This window comes from Danio rerio, chromosome 16 (assembly GCF_049306965.1).
Source record: "Danio rerio strain Tuebingen ecotype United States chromosome 16, GRCz12tu, whole genome shotgun sequence".
Taxonomy (NCBI): domain Eukaryota; kingdom Metazoa; phylum Chordata; class Actinopteri; order Cypriniformes; family Danionidae; genus Danio; species Danio rerio.
Genome location: NC_133191.1, coordinates 36,364,504 through 36,385,525, shown reverse-complemented (window position 1 = coordinate 36,385,525; position 21,022 = coordinate 36,364,504). Strand labels below are relative to the sequence as shown.

The 21,022-nt window shown below is 36.1% G+C and overlaps 2 protein-coding genes across 7 annotated transcripts; both read right to left on the bottom strand.

Annotated features, from left to right (window-relative positions):
• Positions 1 to 724: 724 nt before the first annotated feature.
• Positions 725 to 8,656, bottom strand: gja9a (gap junction protein alpha 9a). 3 transcript variants are annotated; one of them, XM_073925279.1, is made up of 2 exons: positions 8,567 to 8,656; positions 725 to 4,177 (listed from the first exon to the last, which is right to left on the bottom strand). In XM_073925279.1, the coding sequence occupies exon 2, from the start codon at positions 4,153 to 4,155 to the stop codon at positions 2,659 to 2,661; it is 1,497 nt and encodes a 498-aa protein (XP_073781380.1). In that variant the 5' UTR covers positions 4,156 to 4,177; positions 8,567 to 8,656; the 3' UTR covers positions 725 to 2,658.
• A 967-nt stretch (positions 8,657 to 9,623) lies between these two features.
• On the bottom strand, positions 9,624 to 19,472 carry rhbdl2 (rhomboid, veinlet-like 2 (Drosophila)). Of its 4 annotated transcripts, none has more exons than XM_073925343.1 (9): positions 18,353 to 18,717; positions 18,015 to 18,094; positions 17,678 to 17,898; positions 16,456 to 16,604; positions 15,822 to 15,934; positions 13,117 to 13,217; positions 12,972 to 13,032; positions 12,769 to 12,830; positions 9,624 to 11,103 (listed from the first exon to the last, which is right to left on the bottom strand). In XM_073925343.1, the coding sequence occupies exons 3-9, from the start codon at positions 17,888 to 17,890 to the stop codon at positions 10,921 to 10,923; spliced, it is 882 nt and encodes a 293-aa protein (XP_073781444.1). In that variant the 5' UTR covers positions 17,891 to 17,898; positions 18,015 to 18,094; positions 18,353 to 18,717; the 3' UTR covers positions 9,624 to 10,920.
• Positions 19,473 to 21,022: the final 1,550 nt, after the last annotated feature.

Here is a 21,022-nt window from a genome sequence, read left to right as displayed (position 1 = left end):
TTAAATATTTTAGTCCAAATTGTACTAGCAGTAGCTACTTTACCATCATCTTGCTGATAAAAAAAACATGTAGGCTACTTGATTAAACTGTGTACACTGTATACTGTATGTGCATTTAGATGATGCATAGTTTACTTATGTAGCAGAAGCCAGCTAGTGAAGTGCTGTGCAGGTAAACCTCACTCCTCTGGCCTCTAAAGGTGCTCTAGCGATAGACACTAGAGGCCATGGTTTTCAGCCTCCTTGTTAGAGAAACCGACTCCCACGCGGAAGGCCGCCAGTACAATCCCAGCATGGAATGGGTTGGGTGGTATAAGGACCGGTGGGGTTATACTGTTGCTGTGACCTGGATGGGAGTGAGGTTTAGGGAGGTGAGTGTAGCAAAGGCCAGCAAGTGAAGTGCTGTGCAGGTAAAACCTCACTTCTCTGACCTCTAAAGGTCCTCTAGCGACAGACCCTAGAGGCCATGGTCTTTAATCTCCTTGTTAAGAGCAACCGACTCCCATGCAGAAGATCGCTGGTTTGATCTCAGCTCGGAGCAGGTTGGGTGGTGTAAGACCGGTCGGGTTACTCTTAGAAATTAAAATCTCATCATTTATTGAGGCAGTTTGGAGAATTTGGTTCTTGCAAGCAATTTTCTAGCACATTATGCTTTTTGAATCTTTCTGAGATTTAGTCAGTGTAGAAATGTTGATTTTGTTTGTTAAAAATTGCACTGCAAATCAAACTGGCTAATTTATTGGTAATATGACATAGACATGAAACATTTCTTACAGAATCATATTTTTGAATATTTTACAAATTTTTACCATTGCATATTTTTTGACTTCTGATGCAAGAAGTACTCAAAAAAAAAACAATGTCCAAATGAGAACAATCCTTATATAATCAAATACTACAAATGGTATTTTATTATAAGGTGCGTCCAAAATCACATACTTGTGTATTATTCTACACCATTTTGCAGTATCCGCTACTTTGCTAATGTATTAGAAGGGGTGGAGCTTTCAGGCACTAATGTCGGATTACTTTATTTTTTTGATTGTGAATCGATTATTCTCATGGCAGGTATCATTTGGCAGTTTGGTCATTATTTTGCTAGTTTGGCAACCGGCAAATGTCACCTGGGAAATGGTTAGAATTTGCAGTCAGTAAAAAAACATTAGTGTTCCATTTGGGATGATACTACATTCATATACTATGCTGCTGAGTGTGTAAGTGCATAAGTACATAGTGTATAGTGTGCCATTTGGGACGCAGTTTAACTGTTAAAAGTGAACTTCTGAATTGATATGTATAAAGAAGAGTGTAAACGATCCAATTAGGAGTGTCACAACAGTTTAAAAACTTTACAAAACTTTAGTTTGAGATTACTTCTGCATTAACATCAGATGTAGATTTTACAACGAATCTACTTTTTTTCCACCATGTGTCCGTGGGAGCTGTTAGTCTGCAACTGGCACTGCTGAGGTGCTTCAAGCTCAATTCTTCAACTGAATCACGGGAGATGGGCCTGCCCACCTTGCAACTGGATCTGGACAAATTATATGCCCACACAGTGGCACAGGGATGGCAAAGCTTTGATACCTTCTAGGCAATAAGAGCCATAATCTTCTACAACAGTTCCAGGGTGTGCTGACCTAATAATCTTTTCTATTCTGGATGATGTACAAGAAGAGTTCCTGGTGTGGCTCGAAGTCACTGACTTCTGGCCTATCTTTCGCAGAGGTAATGGATGTATAGAATCTTCCCACTCATCTTGCTTTACTGAGTTGCAAGCTGACAAGGTCAAGTCACTGCTGGTGTTGTTAGAATTGCTGTTGTGTTCTGTGAAACAGTTCTGCAAGTACTCTGCTGCATCAGAATAATTTATAAAAAGACAGTGTAAACAATACTTTTAGGAGTACTTTTAAAAGTTGGATATTTTTTTTGAGTCTGAGATTACGTTTGTGCTCATATCAAAGTTGTAGACTCTGGTTATTATCCAACTGTAAACATGACATGTACATAATGAGTTTTTCTTCCATCTGTAAATCTATGGGTGCTGCTTGTCTACTACTGGAACTGCTGGAGAATGATGGCTTGCTGACACTGGTGGACTGTGCCGTGCCCAATCTGAATCAGGAGAGGTGAACTTGTGTAGTTTTAAATCAGACCTGGATGAACAGGTCTGCATCACAGAATAAGGGCAGAGAGCTTTGGTGCCTTTAGAGTCTAAGCCGTTTGCTTCTACAAATCTTGAGCAGCTCCATCAGAGCCTGAGCCATTCGCTTCTTCAATTCTTGAGCAGCTCCAGCAGAGCCTGAGCCATTCGCTTCTACAAAGCTTGAGCAGCTCCAGCAGATCCTTAGGCATTAGCTTCTACGATTCTTGAGCAGCTCCAGCAGAGCCTGAGCCATTAGCTTCTACAATTCTTAAGCATCTCCAGCGGATCCTGAGCTATTAGCTTCTACAATTCTTGAGCAGGTCCAGGGTGTGCTTTTTCCAGCTGTTTTCCCATGCTAGATCAAGCATGGGAAGATTTCCAAGAATAGCTCAATGAGTTTTAAGTCTTGGACTCCTGGCCTTTCTAGAGAAGAGAAAAATGATGGACAGAATCTTTCCCTTTGTCTTTCTTCAGATGTGTGACTGAATTTGTAAGGAGGCAATACGTTTTCCTTAAATTTGTAAGTCTGTGGGAGCTGCTCGTCTGCTGCTGGAACTGCTGGCCAATGAGGCACGATGGCTTGGTGACGCTCGTGGACTATGCCGTGACTCAGAGCTCGATTCTTCGACTGAATCAGGGGAGGTGGGCCTGCTCAGCTTGGTATCAGACCTGGATGAGGTACGTGCCCGCACAGCAGAATAAGGACAACGAGCTTTGGAGCCTTCCAGGGAATCTGAGTCTGAGCCATTACCTTCTACGACTGTTGAGCAATTCCAGGGAGCACTACCCTTCCAAGGTTTCTTTACCATGCTGGATGAGGCATGAGATGATTCTCTGGTGTGGCTCGATGACTCTGATAACTTAGACTCCTGCCCTTTCTTGTGCAGTGGTAAAGTTTGGACAGAATCTTCCCCTTCGTCTTGCTTGGGTGGAGTGACAGAGTTGCAAGGTGGTGAGTGCGAGTCACTGCTGGTATTGTTTGAATTGCTGTTGTGCTCTGTGGGACTGTTCTGCAAGTACTTTGGTTCATCAGCACCGTTTTTAGCTGGTAAATCACCCTGAACAGGCAAGAAAGCAGAGGATGGGTTAATCAAAGGAGGATAGGCAGCTCCATCAGGTGGTCGATCAAGATGAAGGTTGTATCCACTGGGTGCAGAAGCAATGGTGGCCTTGCGGCCAGTGGAGGTGCCAATGCATGTCTGATGCACAACAGAATCTTTCTTCACTTTGTTGGGATAGTAGCTGTCATTGGGATCATCCCTCAGCTGTGCATAGTAGTTCAGAATGACCTTTTTAAGTTTCTTGTACCCCAAGTGCAGGATCTCCAGAATGTTGAGGAACAATGAAATGCCAGCTATGCATTGCATGAACACCATGAAGACGCTTTTCTCAGTGGGTCGAGATACAAAGCAATCCACTGCATTGGGACAAGGCTCCCGTTCACATTTGTACAGTGTATTCAGTTGAAACCCATACAGAACATATTGTCCTGTCATGAAGAATACTTCTACAGCTGAGCGGGTGACTATGTGAGCCACGTATGTGCGCAGAAGAGACCCCCTCAATGGAGCCTTGTTTAATTTCCCCTGGTCGATCTGCCGAAGCTCACGTTCTATTTTGCGCCGTACCTCCGCCATCTCCACATCCACACCCTCAAGTTCTCGTCTCAGTGCCATCTTTTTGCGCTGACGCTCCTTCTCAAGAGCACGGAGGCGGTAGAGGGCATGGCCCATGTACACCAGTGAGGGAGAGGACACAAATATGACCTGCAGAACCCAGTAACGGATTAGGGAAATGGGGAAAGCTTTATCATAGCACACATTGCGGCAACCAGGCTGCTCGGTGTTGCAGATAAAGTCAGCCTGTTCATCATTCCACACATCCTCCGCTGCCACACCAAGCACCAGCATGCGAAATATGAAGAGGATTGTGAGCCAGATTTTTCCCACCATGGTAGAGTGGATATGCACTTCTTCCAAAATCCCACCAAGAAAGTTCCAGTCTCCCATCTTTACTCGGGCTTTTTTGTGTCTGTAAAGACAAAATAAGAAGAAAGAAACATGAACCTAGACCATGGGAAATTGCTTTTGAATATGAAAATATATTGAAATTAAATCAACCAGAGTATGAAACTGTTATTTAAATGTTTGAGAGCTTTAATTTAAAATCATTGTTTTCCAACAGTAACCTCACACAAATATGCAAACAATAAATCCAGACAAAAGTCTCAACCCTATGTTTCAAAACATTTTATAAGCTGAAAGTCAAGTACAAAAACCCAATCTCTCCAACAAAATTTAGATTAATGGCAGACCAACATGATAACAAAAAACTTTCCACCATTTTTCTAGATAAATTAGTTATTAATTACCATTTTAAAATAAAGCACCACCCACATATTAGCTGTGTATCTAACATGGTTTAAAATACTTAAATAGAACCACAATTGTAATATTCTTTCTGCAATCTGAGCTGTGTTAAATATATATATATATATATATATATATATATATATATATATATATATATATATATATATATATATATATATATATATATAATGTGTAGTCACAGATAAATATGTAAATTAATAACAATAACTATAATAATAATAATATAACGTTAAAGATAATAAATATATATTTGTTAAAATATTTTAACATGTTCCAAGAAATTAGGTCATAAACATCCTTAAATACAAGCATGTTTGTACTGAAATACAATTACAGCAAGCTTAATTAACATCTATTAATGGGTCACAAAAAATTGACATTGCATGTGGTGCTAATAAGTGAAATCAATTGCTGTGTTTACAGTTCTAACTCCATGCGACTTTATCTTTAATAGAAAGCAAATAAATCAACTATAAACCATCAACGTACCTTAAACAAAAGTTGGGGAAATCAAGTAAATCTTCATTGTAACAAGCCCATCCTGCATCTACACACTAGCTACAAAAAGCTAGACTCATGCAATCCCGCTTATAATTAAAGGTCTGGGCTACACACATAACAAGCAGGTCGTCTAGGTGCCAACTTATAGTCATGCAGGAGAAATCAATGTGCCCATTTACCTTACAGCAGTATGGACAGTCTGCCGCTGCTTTAAATCCCCGCGGGTCATAGAGGCGCGTCGAGGCCACCAAAATATTTAAAAATCGTTGGTGCCCTGCACATCTGACGCAGCACATCACCTAAACTTTTGTGACCCCCTCTTTCCTCTTTGTTGGCACCAAAAGAAGGTTTCCGAGTGCGCAGGGCTTTGTTGGCAAGCGCGCTGCTTCTGTATGTGAGAGCGTCAATAATCAGTGCTCCACTATCAACATGAAGGGAAAACTGAATTGATTCAGCTTGCCAACACTGCCACTGTATACCATGCGTAAGTAAAACCCTGCAATGATAAGATAAAACATAAAAACTTCTGTAGGCTTTATGAATTTACGCTTGGGTACACTTGATGCCTCATGCTATTGTGCACCCGCTATCGATTAAAGTAATGTTAGACAGTCTTGCGTGGTTGATTGCTAGTTAACACCCATTGCAGAACGATTTTTTCAGCTGAACTGCAAATCTAGCCCAACATGGGTGCCAACTTGAGATAAACACACACACACTTTTCTACAGAACTAAAGACCTATTGGTTCTTTTTTAAAGACATAAAACTAAAACATTTACACATTTAATTTGATTAATAGCTACTTAAAAACCAGAAAGCTGAAGGGAGTTGTTATTATCAAAGCTAAGTTTCTAATGGCATTTGGCCACATGTTGGCACTACTTTTAGCAGTCGATAGTTCAGAAAAGAATCAATCGGTCATGTCCGATTTCATACTCTGCTGGGTTCTGTGTAATTAAGTTGTCTCTGCTAGTTGTGGTGATACTTTATTCCATTTAAAAGGAATCAATGGTGCAACCCCATTACACTCACTAACTATGCTGTTGGTTGGTTGCTTTCATTCAAGGCTTGGACATATTTAGGGGCTATATTTAATATAATAAATGAGCTGCATAGTCAGATTTAGACTGGAGATGCTTTAATTAATTAATTTAAAGCTTGGTATTCTACAAAACAGACCACAATGTAAAAATATATCCGGAAATTTGCAGTTTTCCATTTTTTGTGATTTATGTTTTTATTTGATATTTTTCCCCGTTTATTTTTGATTTTGAATTGCATATCTTTATCTTTTAACCTTGAAATGTTTGACAAAGTGACTTTTATAAACATTTTAAATGGATTAAAGTGACATATTGTCAGGGTTGGTGTTGTATCTTGCAGTACAAACAGCTTGTTTAAAAAGCTGCCATGCATTTTCTGTTATTTAAGACACTGTAAACTTTAAACTGTAATGTTGAAAGTTCAACATCAAAAGTCAACAGAACAGAGACCAACGTCCCATAATCCAATTTACAACTGTAAAAAAGATTATTCATGCTTTTAAATTGCATTATGAGACCTTGATGTTTTTGACTTTTATCCTTCAAGTTCAAAAAAAGTGACTTACTAACATTTCGAATAGTTTAAAGTGACAAATTGTCTGGGTTGGTGGTGTCGTATAATATGGTACAAAACCAAGCTGCCCGTATGCATTCCTTTATTTTACAGATATATTTCTCTACATATAATTTATTATGCCTTGTTAAAATGTCAATAAAAGTCACTTTGTTAAACTGTAGGTGAATTTTCAACATCAAAAGTCGACAGAGATCAAAGTTCCATTAATGCAATTCCCAACCATAAATAAAGGGGAAACACTTGTGAATCACAAAATACTGTTAATTAACAGATATTTTGTACAGTGCATGTGGGATAGTATAGCTTAAATGCAATTTATGTTTGTTGAGATAATTATAGCATGATCATACACAAACTTTGACACTTAATTTGAAGAACTGAAAATTGTTTTAATGCATCCACTGTTAAAAATATCCATAAATTAGCAGTTCACCATACACTGAAGAAAAAACAATATCTGAAAAGTTGTTGCAAACAATTTATGTGTGTTGAACTTAAACAAACTAATTAAATGCAATAATATTCAACTTAATTGCTTTGTTTAATTCAGGCAAAATACATTGTTTACAACCACTTAGCATAAAATTATTTGTAAATCCAAGGAATCATCTGTGAATAATTCAAGATTTTATAATGTTTATTTATGCTTTTGAATTGCATTATGAGACCTTGATGTGTCTTCCAACAACTTTTAACCTTAAGTTCCCAAAGGGACTTTTTCGCATAGTTTAAAGTGACAAATCGGCTAGGTTGGAGTTGTATATTATGGTGCAAAACCTTGTAACCTACCCGTGTATAATCTGCAGACTTATTTCTTTATATATTATTACTTTTGCATTATATTATTTCAAACAACTAAAATGTCAAAAAAAACTCATTTTCTTGAACTGTAGAGTTAATTAACAGATTTTTTTTACAGATTCAATATAAGGATATTAGAATATATTAGGATATTAAAGCTTGAATGCAATTTATGCTTGTTAAGATAATTATATCATGATCTTACACAAACATATTAATAAAAGGGAACGTTTATGTATTTAAACACTGTTGGATTTAGAAGTGACCTCTGTTACTGAGCCGCAAGATCACTTACTAATTTTAATCTGTGTCTGATTAAACATTTATAGTAGTCTCAACATACATCCCTACACTGTATGGATATAGCATGACAGAGCAATTATTACAGGTCATGCTACATCAGTATATAAATATTTACACAGATAAACATTTAATTCTTTTTCAGATATTTCCCTAGTGATGTTTAACACATTTATTAAACAGTATTTCCTATGTTATTATTCTGGAGAAATTCTTATTTCTATTAGTTTGTTTGTAAAATATTATTTAAAAATATATTTTCAACAGGCCCCATAAACCTCTAATGTTTAGTGCTTAATATTATGAAACCTATATGTACTCCATTTAACCTACTAGTTAAGCCTTTAAATTGCACTTTAAACTGAATACTAATATCTTGCAAAATAGCTGGTATAATGTGCAATTATCATAGCAAAGACAAAAGAAATTATTTATTAAAATTATTGTTAAAAAAGAAGATGCTATTTCAGCATGTGGGAAATATCTGAAAATAAATTAATTTCACAGTAGGGCTAAAATTTTTGTAAATATTACGAAAGGAGATGCATTTCTGAAATTGATATAGACAAATTATCTGTTTGCAGGAGCAAATGTCCTATTGGTGGCCGATCAACACTTGTCTGTTAGCAATGATGGCTAAAGTAAATAACAGTTAGTTGAAAACACAGACCCAGACATCAGTCAATTATCATCAATAGCCCAAATTTAGATTAATGTTTTATTCCTGGGGTTAGTGCATCACACATTGACTTAAATCACAACCCCAATTCTGCTCTGTAGTGGAAAGTACTGCTAGACTGTTACCTAACAGATGTGATTGGTCAGCAGAAGTCCCTCTTTTCATCCTCAAATGCCCTTTACAGGTCACATCAGGGGTCGGATATTTCTGTAAATTTCAGAAATGTACATTGATTACTCAAAGCCATATATATCAAGTGTATTATTGTGTGCTGTTGGAAAGATCTCAATAAAATTAAAATTTAAACTTTCATAAGTTGTAAACTTTTATAAGTTTTTTTTTTTGCACACAAAATATGTTTTTTATTTATTTTTATAAAGATTTTATTGCAAGAGATTTTGAACAATTCACAACATCAGTAGGCATTTTTTTACTTTACAGCTTTTGTAGTTTAAATTCCCTAATTATTTTACATTTACACTAAAACTACTTACAGAAGGGGATGTGGAAGGAATATTAACAGTAAAAACAAATCTTAAAAGTTCTATAGCAAAAAAATATTAGGTTCAATGGGAGTAATGTACTCAATCCAATTGGACCAACAAGTGTATCTTTTTTGTTACACACGCAGAATGTCATTTTCACGAAAGATGTTTTAGAAATGTTCCTGACCAGTAGCCGCTGGTTTAAAAATGGGGAAAAACCCTTTTAATAGCAGTTAATAACAATAATAAGAGAACTTCATGAAAGATACTTGAATGATCAGTGTTATATTTTGTGCTATGTGGTTGGACTGGAGTTTGTTAAATTTTAAGATTCAGATACAGAATATGACTTATTCACGAAGGACACTGTGAACACTAATATCATAGCCCAATAGCTTTAAAATATGTTTTTTTCTGTGTGTGAACTGAAAATACCTTGATGTTCTGTTTAGAATGGCAAGAACACTGTATCCATATTGGCTGGTGATCAATGGTCTGTTTGGGGGGAACTAACCTTGGCTAATTAGAGCAGAGCAACAGAGGACAACGTTTGTTGTTGAATAATCTCCTATTGTTTCCTCACTTTACCTTCTGCAAAGCACAGCCATTTCCTTACACACGAATGCATAAATCAGCTATGTCTAAAACAAATGATAACAATTAAAGAATAAATCAAGACACTTTTTCTAGACACTGGTTTAAAAACATTGGCACCATTTTTTTATTATTATTTCATTTTAAAAAGACTATATGGCCTTCATATGGCCAAAACATTCCCAACCCAAACCCATTTCTGAAAATAAATGATTTGATAATTAGGGACAAATACGTAGGGTAAATACAGATGCATGTCATTAGCACTGATTTTACAATTTCCTACTAATTATAGGTCAGCGTCTTCCTATGCCCACATGCTGATCAATGCTGCCCTCTATTGGTATCAAAATGACACCTCTAATTTTTTAAAGAAACAGTTAACCCTCAAATCAAAATTTACTCACAAATTCCTCTAACATTTATGAGTTTTTTTTTTAAGTACAAAAACGTTCTCTAAACACGAATGAAGATGTTTTAAAGAATGTTGTACTTTGAAAGTCGATGGTTACTGGTTTTCAAAATTCTTCACAATATCTTGTTTTGTGTTTAACAGAAGAATGAAAGGTTTGTAACAAGTAAAGGGTGTATATATGATGATAAAATTTAGATTTTTTGGTGAACTTTAAATGCATTTATCTCCAAACAAATTGAACTGAATTCAAATAAACCAAGCTGTTTAGTCATGAATTAAAAATGTTGGCCAGTCCAGAAATGCTCAATGATTTTGTAAAACCCAAACAATAAAAAATAGATGCTTTTTTATCATATTTTTTCCCTGAGGCAATACATTACTTGAGGACATGTGTTAAGCAAAACAATACAAAACTAAACAAAAAACATAAATTACATGACATTAAAATAATTACATTTAAAAAATATCCAAAATATGACAGTTACTTTCTTTAGATGTGCTTGTAGTGTGTTAGCATATTTCCTGAAGGGTTAGTTCAGTGTAAAATGTGAATTTACTCCCTCATCTCATTCCAAACCCATAAGAAATCTTCCTATCTTCAATACACAAATTAGGATACTTTTAATGAAACCCTACAGATTTCCAAATCCATATTTCTGAAATGTAAACCAAAATTAAATCTATTTATTCATAAAATGTGAACCTATTTATATGGATTCTGATCCTTTCATAGTCAAAGGTGTGGGGTAAACAGATTCTTAATAGAAGAAACTAAATCACTCAGATTTGATTTAAAAATATCTTCGTTTGTGTTTCAAAGATGAGCTTCTTACCTGAGGGAACAATATGGGACAATACAGAGTTTTCAGTTTAAGTTAAACTAACCCTTTATGGGTCTATAAATACCAACAGGATTGTCTGACAGTTGTGTTGACCTGATTCTTTTATAAAAATAAAAAAAAGCTTCGACTGTCCATTGATGACCTCATGCGGGTGCTGGGGACAAGAAGATATTGAAAATGACTGCAAACAGTAAGAAGACGATGTATCCCACAATGCACATCCAGAAGCGTGGGTCTTTTAGAAGCTCTTTATTGTAGTTGGTGAAAAACACATAACCAATGGTCATGCCTGCTATGCCACCGCCAATATGAGCCACAAAAGAGACCTGCCAGATAAAAAAAAAAAAAGATTTTCAGACTGAATAATTGTGTCGAGAAATCTAAAAGATCTACCAATTTAGCTTTTAACATTCTAATACAGTGTTGGTCAGAAGACCTTTTTAAGACCATTATGAACAAAACGTTAGACATATACAGGGCTCAATGCTATGGAGTTTTTTTTCCCCGATGGCCTGGTCGCAAGTAGTAAAGATTTTTTTTCCCCAACAAAAAAAAATTTAAAAACAAGTTAACACATTTCTTAGTCACATATTTTATGATGTGTCAAAACAAGCTAACTCTATTTGTTTTCAAAAATGTTTCTTTAAGTTGTTAAGTTTTAAAAACAGGCAAATTACAAACCTTTTAATTTTGCAGCATGAGTTTACAAGGACAGAGAAAAATTAAAACTTGTTTAAAATGATTTAAGACCGCAACAAAGGTCCCGTGAAGTGCTTTGAAATGTTTGCATTTTTTTTCGATGTGTGACTGAAATGTGAAGACAGCGGTGGGACAGAGTAGCTCCTCTCTCGTTTAAAAAAAAACAGCCAGTAGGGTGTTTTGTTTTATCACAGCTTTGTTAATGAGAGAGGTTGAGTTTACGTTTAGACTGCAATCTTTGGATGTTTAGACCTTCTAAATGTGGATTTTGTCACTGTTACAGAGCACACTAGCTTATAGATATCCTTAATACCAGTGTTGAGTTTAGTGCGTTATAAGTAATGCACGCTATGTAATAAATTACTTTTCCAAAGTAACGCATTACTTTTGAAAATAAGTAATATTATTTTAATTTTATTTTAACAAAAGTTACTTTTTACCTAGCTTAAATGGCTTTTACAAAATATATTGTGGAATAAAAATTACCTTAGTCAGGTCGAATCACACACTCAAAGAGATAGCATGCTGTGAGAGAACAGTCGGCTCGCACTCATCATCAGGTCTCTTTTTTTACAGCAGATGAGTCAGTGTACTGTTCTAGTAACTGAATAACTCTGGATATTAGTTTATTTCGAGTCAGAGGGGGTATCCGGTATGTTAGTACTGTTTAACCTCTTAAGGCTCAAGGTGTTTTTAACATGGATTTTTTATTTCTATTTGCTATTTGGGCTTATTGGAACCTAATTAGAATAAAACCTAAGTATCATCTTTTGATATGATGTACTTTTAGTGAAAAAGTATGTCCAAAAATGTGGACTCGTGATCTGAATTTGTAACTGTTGACGGTTTTGCAAGGCATATTTAACATAGAACATTTTTTGAGCATGTTTTGACTATCAGAGAGTAAAAACAACATTTCCCCATTTTGGACAGTTCAAATAGTGTTTGGTACATTTCATATGCTGCAAAACAGTTGTAGGATGACACTGTATGTATGTATCAAAATACAAAACATTCAAAGTATTTTATATAACCACTTAAGGGCTAAAATGTCCTGTCAACGTATGTGGCCACTAAACCCTAGGAGGTAAAGACTAACCTGCTGATACAAACACCGAATTTAAAATATGATGATTTTACAGTTTTTGTCTTTTTAATGCCTTAAATTTGTATTTTGAAACAGAGCACTTTTTAAGACCCAGCTGATACCCTACTATACAGAATGGTAACACTTCAGTTTCCTGTTGAATATATGTTTGATGTATTTTGCTTTAGACTTAAAACTGTCTCACCTTCAGGCCAGCCTCGTGGACAATGAACCTTCTATAAAGAGCAAATCCAACATCTGTTCCAACTGAAAACAAAACAATTAAGCTTTCAATAGGTTTGAACAAATGCTTAGTTTTACCAACAAAAGATAGTCCTAAATATGTCAACAATAGAGTGTAAAGTGAAAATACAATTAATCATATGGTTAAATAAATCAGTGACGCACCAATCAGAACAATCAATAAGATGCGAAACACTCCTAGAAGAACTCTCATCTCCCGGAAATTCTACAGGGAGAAGAAAACCTTTTGGTTCTGGGAACATGAGTATATAATCTGATCTGCATCAAATGTTACTGTAAATCTACTCACCACAATGGCATTCATGAAGTAGCCACCCATAAGGGCATAAACACCACCTGAAGCTCCCACAAGAGCACTGAAAGGATCAAAGATGGAGCTGGCCAGAGACCCTGAAACAGGAAGCACATCTGTATCAAACAACTGGATTTCACAAAAACGGCTGTGATCATTTATAAGGAATAGTTTACACAAAAAAGAAAACCATCCTATAATTAACCTCTCCTTAAGCTTTCCTGGGTCTATATGCCCTTGCTTTTTCAAATTAGTGAAATCAGAATAATATTAAATAATAAACTGACTCTTTTCAGCTTTCTAATGGCAGTGAACGGTGCCCAAGATTTTGTCCATCAAGGTGTCCATCAAGGTTAATCAATATGATTTTAGTGTAATCAATTATTTCTGAAGCATGTTGATAACTTTTTTTCTAAGAAACTATCCTTATCTATCCTTAAACCTAATGAGTGACATTCATTGACTTGGAAAATTATGTATGAGCGGTTGGCAGTTTTGTTATGATGAATGACATGAGACCATCACAGACACATGCACCATTTTAACAGTACAGCTAAAACAATTCACTACTGTTCACTCAATCCAATGAGAGGCAGAAATTTTCACCTTAGCTAGTGCTACATCACATCACATATTATAACACACAACTCTTCTCAACATACATATAAACTTTGTTGAAAACCAGTGATAATAGTCTGAAGCATATATAGCTTAGAGGCAGACAGACAGACAGACAGACAGACAGACAGACAGATAGATAGATAGATAGATAGACAGACAGACAGACAGGCAGGCAGGAAAAGGTTTCAAAAAACAATAACTGTTTCTGTTGTATTTTTGATCTAGCCTTGAAATTAAAAAATCAAGTAGAGAGTAAGAATGTATGTTTTTTTGTCATTTAATGCCTAGTTCACACTACAGTATTTTAAGCCTGTTTTTAAGTTGATATGTGATCATAGGAAAACCTGTGGGTGATTGGTGCTCGTCAGTTTTTATGTGTGAAATACTAAACAATGCATTAAAGAAGCTTGCTAACGCATTGCTGACACCTCTAATTTCCATCATACAAAATATTCCTGACCAGTCAGCCAACTCGACCTCAAGTAGGTTCAGATGTAGTGACAACCAATGAGACAGTAAGTCATGGGCTGACTGGTTTTTGTGTTTACGAGCTCAACAGAAATGTCTGTGATTGGCCAAAATGGCCATCGATGCACTCGCTTCAGCCTGCATTTACATGGACATGAGAGCATGCGAAAGTCACTTCAAATCAACCTGACAGATCAGGGCTCTGTTCTTCGTATGTGGATTACTCTGGATTTAGTTATTCACAATTTTGACATGATCCAAGATCTTTCGTTCTTCAAAACTCATCCAAGAGTTCTGGTAGCTCAAACCCGTTCGGGAGCAGCAGCTTATTTCATATAAACAGGATTAGTAAAACTGTTGTAGTAATACAGTTTTAGGTAATACTGAAAGTATGTACAGAATATTGACTTAATTTAATCAGCCAGTTATTCCTTACACCGATTTAAAAAACTTGAATAGGCCTATAGGCTACTATAGTAATGAAGAAAACTTGCTCTACATGTAAAACTAAATAAATTGCTAAATACTCTTCTCTTGACACATGAATATGTAAATTCTGTAGCCCACAACAAAGGTGAAAAGTTATTGCATTTCATATTTAACAAACCGTTTACTACCAATTTTATATAATTTAGCTTAGAAGGATAATTGATTATTAATCAGATAATCATTATGCTGCTGAACCGTCAACCAATGATTGCTGATCATGATTTCGAGGATTGATAGACCCGTCCTTAACACACGCAACAATCTCAGATCAGTTCATCCAGATATTTTAATCTGGTTCGCGAATTTAAACCAAATTATCCAGGAATTTCCATTATAATCTTCTATGTGAAGCTGCTTTGACATAATCTACATTGTAAAAGCGCCATACGAATAAAGATGAATTGAATTGAATTAGTTATCAAGATTAAAAGATCCAGAATTTGACAAATAATCTCAGATTATTTAAGCGAGGTACGAAGAACAGACCCCAGTTGTCTCACAATGCTTTCAAACGTTCCCTTGAAAGCTTTCAGAGAGATTTCAAACTGTGTGCGTCACTAATGTCATCATCTCACAAGCAGCCAATAGCCTTCTGTTTAGAATACAACAAAACAACAAGGTATAACTCTGCATCAACATACCTATAAGTGCAGCTGGGTGATTAATGAAAGAAATTGCAATGGTGATTGAGAAAAGCTGTCAACAATGCACAGTTCTTTGAAATTTCCTCCAAAGGCCAGAGGGTGCCATCCTATGGAAACTCCAAACACCCACAAAGAAGAAACTGAAGGCAAGCCATTTACTGGCTTTACTGTCAAAATACATATCAAAATTGTCTTTAATTAATTGGCCAGCCATGAAGCTCACTTTCTCCTGTATACAGAATAGTACTTTGTAAAAAGTGTATGCAAGACAATATACAGCCCCTACACATATTTTAGAACAAATAAGCAAATATGTTTAATGTAGTCACACAACTTGCAGTAAATGACTGCAATCAGATACAATAATAATAGTCACAGACATTGAGTGCACTGCAATGTGAGGTACCACATCTTCAGCAGTGTCAACTGATTGTACTCTACCTTAATTAAAACGTTTGAAATATATGTATATAAACCCACCTGCGAGGACCCCACACATGTACACCATGCCAACTTCAAAGCCTTTATGGACCAGTTCCAGAGGAATACCCAGAAGAAGCTGCATTAATAAGTTCCCCATGATATGCTCCACCCTAAACAAAACAGTCAGATGAATACAAAGCTTCACCTTGGACATATGATCCAGAAATCAATAAATGTGATTTGCATTCATCAGTAAATCAGCAGTGTAACATTGCCACTGAAATAAACTGCAAAGAAATAGTTCACCCAAAAAAATGTATTATCTCATTATTCACTCACACTCAAATGGTTGCAAGGTTTGAGGAATTTCTTTCTTTTGATGAACATAAAACAAGATAGCTTGAAGAATGCTGGAAAAAGCAGCCATTGACATCCATAGTAAAAAAATGGCTGCTTTTCCCCCAACATTCTTTACAATACATTCCCTTTGTGTTAAACAAAAGAAAGAAAATCAAGCAGGTTTAAAATGAGTGGCCGAATATTTATTTTTGGTTTAACTATCCACTTAATGTCACTCGGGATTGCAAGGATCTACAAAAATCAATTTTCATTAAGCAGTTTTCATGTGAGAGCCCAATGGTTGAAAAACAGAGAGTTGTGTTAAAATGAAAAAGGAGCAAGATTCTTATACCCGGCATGTACAAACATGTAGGAAACAAAGCGCCAAGCCTCCTTGCGTTGTTCTGGTCTATAGGTAAGAGGACTATCCCAGATCCCAGTTCCTAGAGTTATCCACTGTTTTTGAGGCTTCCATACAGCGTAGTAGATAAACACAGCCAGCTGTCAAAAGTCAAAAAGAGAGTGAGACACTGAATAAGAAAAGTAGGTGAATGGCCACTGGAGAGGCTATAAAGAGGCCTGGGTAACACAGGTCTACTGAGACTGAAAGCTAACAGATGACAATAAACTCTTCCTCAACACATACAAATCAAAATGATCCTGGTGGAGGATTGTGGATTTTCCACTTATCAACTTCGTTTTGTTAAAATAAAACTGCCCAAAGGGTTTTTAGTAGGAATGTCAAAGACAACCATTTTGGCTTAACAGTATAACTGATTACTAAGATGTGTCAGCAAACTTGTATGCACTTAAAAAAAACATGAATTTATTAAATACTGGTTTGTCAGTGTCTAGAGAGGTCTATTTTGAGAAATGTGTCTGGAAACATGGATGAATCTGGCTTTTCAAACACTGTGGTTAAGATTTGCCATTCAGGAATGGAAAAGTGGAAGGCTGGAAAGAAAGCTGAAAAGAAACTCAGTTCTTTCACAGCAAGACACCCAAAGCAAATGAATGGAAATGTACTGGTTGCTGTAAATATTTTCAAATGAATAAACATTTATAGTAATATATTATACTATAGACTATATCTATGGACATCATTAGTTTTCCATTCCTGTTCATTCAAAAAAAACCTTTTAGATAAATATTCAACAAAGCATATGATTTAAGGAACATCACTTATTTTATTTCACTTATACAACCTACAAAATATTAACTAAATTTTTGTGCTTCTCTTGATTTTTCCTGTATTTTATAACATAAATTTGGGTGTATGAGTTTTTGGACCATTATCGTAAGTGATTTTGTTAAATAAGCTCCAGATTTTCCTTTACTACTAATCTAATGTATATGCACAATTATAATATTGTACAGCTTCTTATTGAAAATATTAATTTTAAAAGAGATTTGTGAGGGGTGTACTTCTATCTACTGAGCATTGTACATACAGACAGAATATTTGTGTGTAAAAGCAATGTAAACACAAATTGTACTTCAGAGAGATCAGGTTAATCATCTTTAACCAGCTTCAGACTTGAAGAAACAGCAGCTGTTTTGACAGCTGTCTTTACCTCTGCTAAACTGATGAGGATGATGAAGATCGGTGGCGGACAGCAGTTCGCCCGTTCCAGATAAGTCTCATGTAACTCCTCGGGAAGCATCCATTTAGAAACATTCTTATGAAACTTCTCGACCCTCCGAACTCTTCTGACCGGATTGTCTCGGTTACCAGCTTCTTCGTCCTTCTGCAAAGAGTCTTGCTCTTCGGTGTCATTATCGCCCATTTCTCTATCTTAAAAATGCAAATACAAACGGTCGGTCTGAATGAGTAGACAAAACTAGAAACATGGCTTTTATTGATAAAACGTTATTGATATTCTGTGAAACTGACGCAAAACAAAAAACAACCTAAAGAAAACTAATTAGCCTACTGTGTGCATTTCAACTCTTCCGGTGTTGTTGGCTCTTCCTGCACAAACAAATCCATCCTGCATGCAATAATTTACGAGGTTACTAAAGGGCTGTGTTGCTTTTCATGCTAGAAACTACTTTATGTACAAAATCGTCATTTATGAACTAAGTGCAAAGTTTATAACACGGTTTATATGAATTTTTAATATGTGTTGTATATATTCGATGTTTTTTGTAAATACTTGAAAAGTTAAATGTAGTGATAAAAAGAACGACTTATTACCGAAACTACGTACAGTAGGCTTTGTGTAACTTAGTAATATGCCAGTACTTACCCAGTATGGATCCACCACCTCACGCGACTATAGGAGTTTTCTCAGAAAGCGCGCGCCAAACGGGGCTTATTATTATATTTGGTTATTTGAGTAAATAATGACGAAATAAAGTCAGTTTTGAACAAATATGAACAAAGTAACAAAAGGCACTCGTGCGACCACCACGGACTGAAATACGCTCTCCCTGGACGATAATTACAGGCTTGATCCAGCTTTTCCGGTTTCAGTCTTCCTTCCTCAAGCTTCAAACTGAAGGGTCTGCAGGATCTGTTTATTGTTTACTTTTCTGGAACAATAAAAGGCTCGGTCGGAACCGCCAAAGTTTTGCAGACTCTCTACCTGCGCTTCCTCAAACCGACACACCTGAAGTCACGTGATGTAATTAAAGATTTTGTGTCGTTTCAATTGAAATATCACATTTCACGCCAATAAAATGTTTCAATCACGTCTATCAATTGACAGATAACCTGCTGTACAAATTACATTATATGAAAACACATAAACGGGTAACTTAATTCATTCAATGAGTATGACACATGTATAATATTCTGTACGACCACGAGAGGCCGCCATTGCCGTTAACATTTGTGTTAAGGGATAGTTCACTCAAAAATAAAAAAAGCCCTCACTATTTACAATGTAACTTCCCAAGGCTAAAAAAAGTAGCATTTCAAATTGAAAATGACATTTGCCCATCTAATAATTGTTACATGAAAAATTTTACTGGGGAAACAATTCATGCGGCTTTTGTGAGAGATATTGAAACCGTAGAACTTTTTTTTTTTCACTGTGAAGTAATAAAAGATTTTTGGAAGTAACTTCAGAACTGGCTGCATTCCAAGCAGATACAAATGTACTCTACTGTGGTCTCAAAGTTGGTATATTGTTGAAGAACAAAGACCTAGGCTGCGTCTGAAACCACCTACTACACAATAGGTTCTGCATTTTGAATTTGATCGCACTACTCAGCCGTTAGAAAAGTATGTTCTATACAGTATAAATGTGAGCAGTATGAATGGAATTCGGACATACTACATCCTCCTTTTTGTCATGGTCATGTGACCTACCTGCGTCAGTAGAGTTGCTTCCCTTCCATTCATGAATTTGTTAGCGGGGCATCATGGGATAGCGCAGCATGCATGGGATGCGCACTTCAGAATCTCGCCGGAAGTAGTAAGTCATCTGGGCACTTCTTGCAAACTGATTTTCGAATTCTATGAATTCAGACATACTAATCGGCTCGCATACTGATTTTAGCATACTATATAGTATGGAAGTATGCGGTTTCGGACGCAGCCCCTGACTTTTTGGTATATAACCTAATTATTTAAGCACTTCAATCATAGAAGCAACTTTGTAAAGGTGAAACCCGCTTTAATGGATGGAGGGATGATCTGTAGATGTTCATAGTCTTTTCATTTCATCAGGAACAGAAAAGCCTAAAAGCTTTTTCACATGCCTTGGACTCGTTTCTACTTGATTAAGACACTCACGCCTCAGCCTTTACGATGCAAGCTGAGATTGCACCGCTCAGAGATGCAATGTCAGACAAAATGCACTCAATGGAGGTAGTGACGTCACTGTGAGGGCTAGGGTTAGGGCTGGGGTTGGGTATTTTAATCAGTCACCATAACAGGAAACTCCTTTATAACTCGCAATTGCGACTGTTTTTATCAGAATTCTGACTTTAATAGTCACAATGACTTGTTTTATTATTCAGTGGCGGGAACGGGCTTTCATAATTTACTCACCCTGATGCAGTTCAAAACTTTGAGTGGATTATGAATTTTATTTTATTATTATTATTGCAAATAATCTCTTTAAAAGAACATTAGGCTGCTCCAGTGTCACAAAATACCTTAATGGTGATTTCATATTATAAGTGTTTAAAACTGTTGAGGTGCTTAATGTTTTTGGGGAAAGCATGATCCATTTTTAGGATTCTTTAATAAAATATCCAAAAATAATTTGTTTGGGGGTAAACGGACAGTTATGCAGAGAACACCTCCTGACAACAGAGATTGAGACACACAGGGAGGAACATGTGGGCAGGCAAAAGTATATGATAAATTAAATGACCACATTATTAAAATGATTATTTTCCTCACCCTGGAGTTATTGCCATCTCCACATTATTAAAGCTGTTTTTTTATGGCTACTAAAGAGGACGCAGAGCTGTCTCCACTGCTCTCTTGTCAGTACTTCCAGCCTTTGCTCTTCAGCAATTCCCACATGTATAACTTGAAAAACTCTTGTTGTTGCAGCTGCTTTATCAGTTTCTTTAGTAGTCTAGCAATGTGAGCTAAAGAAAAATCTATACGGTTAGTTTTGATTTTATGTGTATTTTACCCACCTTTAAGTTATGAATTACTTTGAAAAGAAAATAATCCTGAAGTTGAATTATATGACGCCACGCTACGACATTTATAAGTTAACAGACATCAAATCAAACATTTTATTGGAGCTCCTGGATTCTGTAAGGTTTAACATCTTTCAGTATAGGTTCATTCTGAAAACGTAGCCCTATATACATTTCTGGAGATCATGAATTATGTAGCCTAAAGTATGTATGGCTTCATTTTGTCTTCAACATGAACGCTATGGGGTGGTATGATGCAGTTCCTTTTTGTGCTTACCAGCTGACTGCCTACCTCTGTATGGACGGCTTTC

Bases quoted from the DNA above. Each gene is read 5' to 3' on its own strand.
- gja9a (XM_073925279.1), bottom strand. From the start codon at position 4,155: ATGGGAGACTGGAACTTTCTTGGTGGGATTTTGGAAGAAGTGCATATC.
- rhbdl2 (XM_073925343.1), bottom strand. From the start codon at position 17,890: ATGGGCGATAATGACACCGAAGAGCAAGACTCTTTGCAGAAGGACGAA. The intron at 16,605-17,677 runs GTAAAGACAGCT...GACTTTTGACAG, and splicing joins TCCTCATCAGTTTAGCAGAG to CTGGCTGTGTTTATCTACTA. The intron at 13,033-13,116 runs GTGAGTAGATTT...TTCTCCCTGTAG, and splicing joins ACTTCATGAATGCCATTGTG to AATTTCCGGGAGATGAGAGT.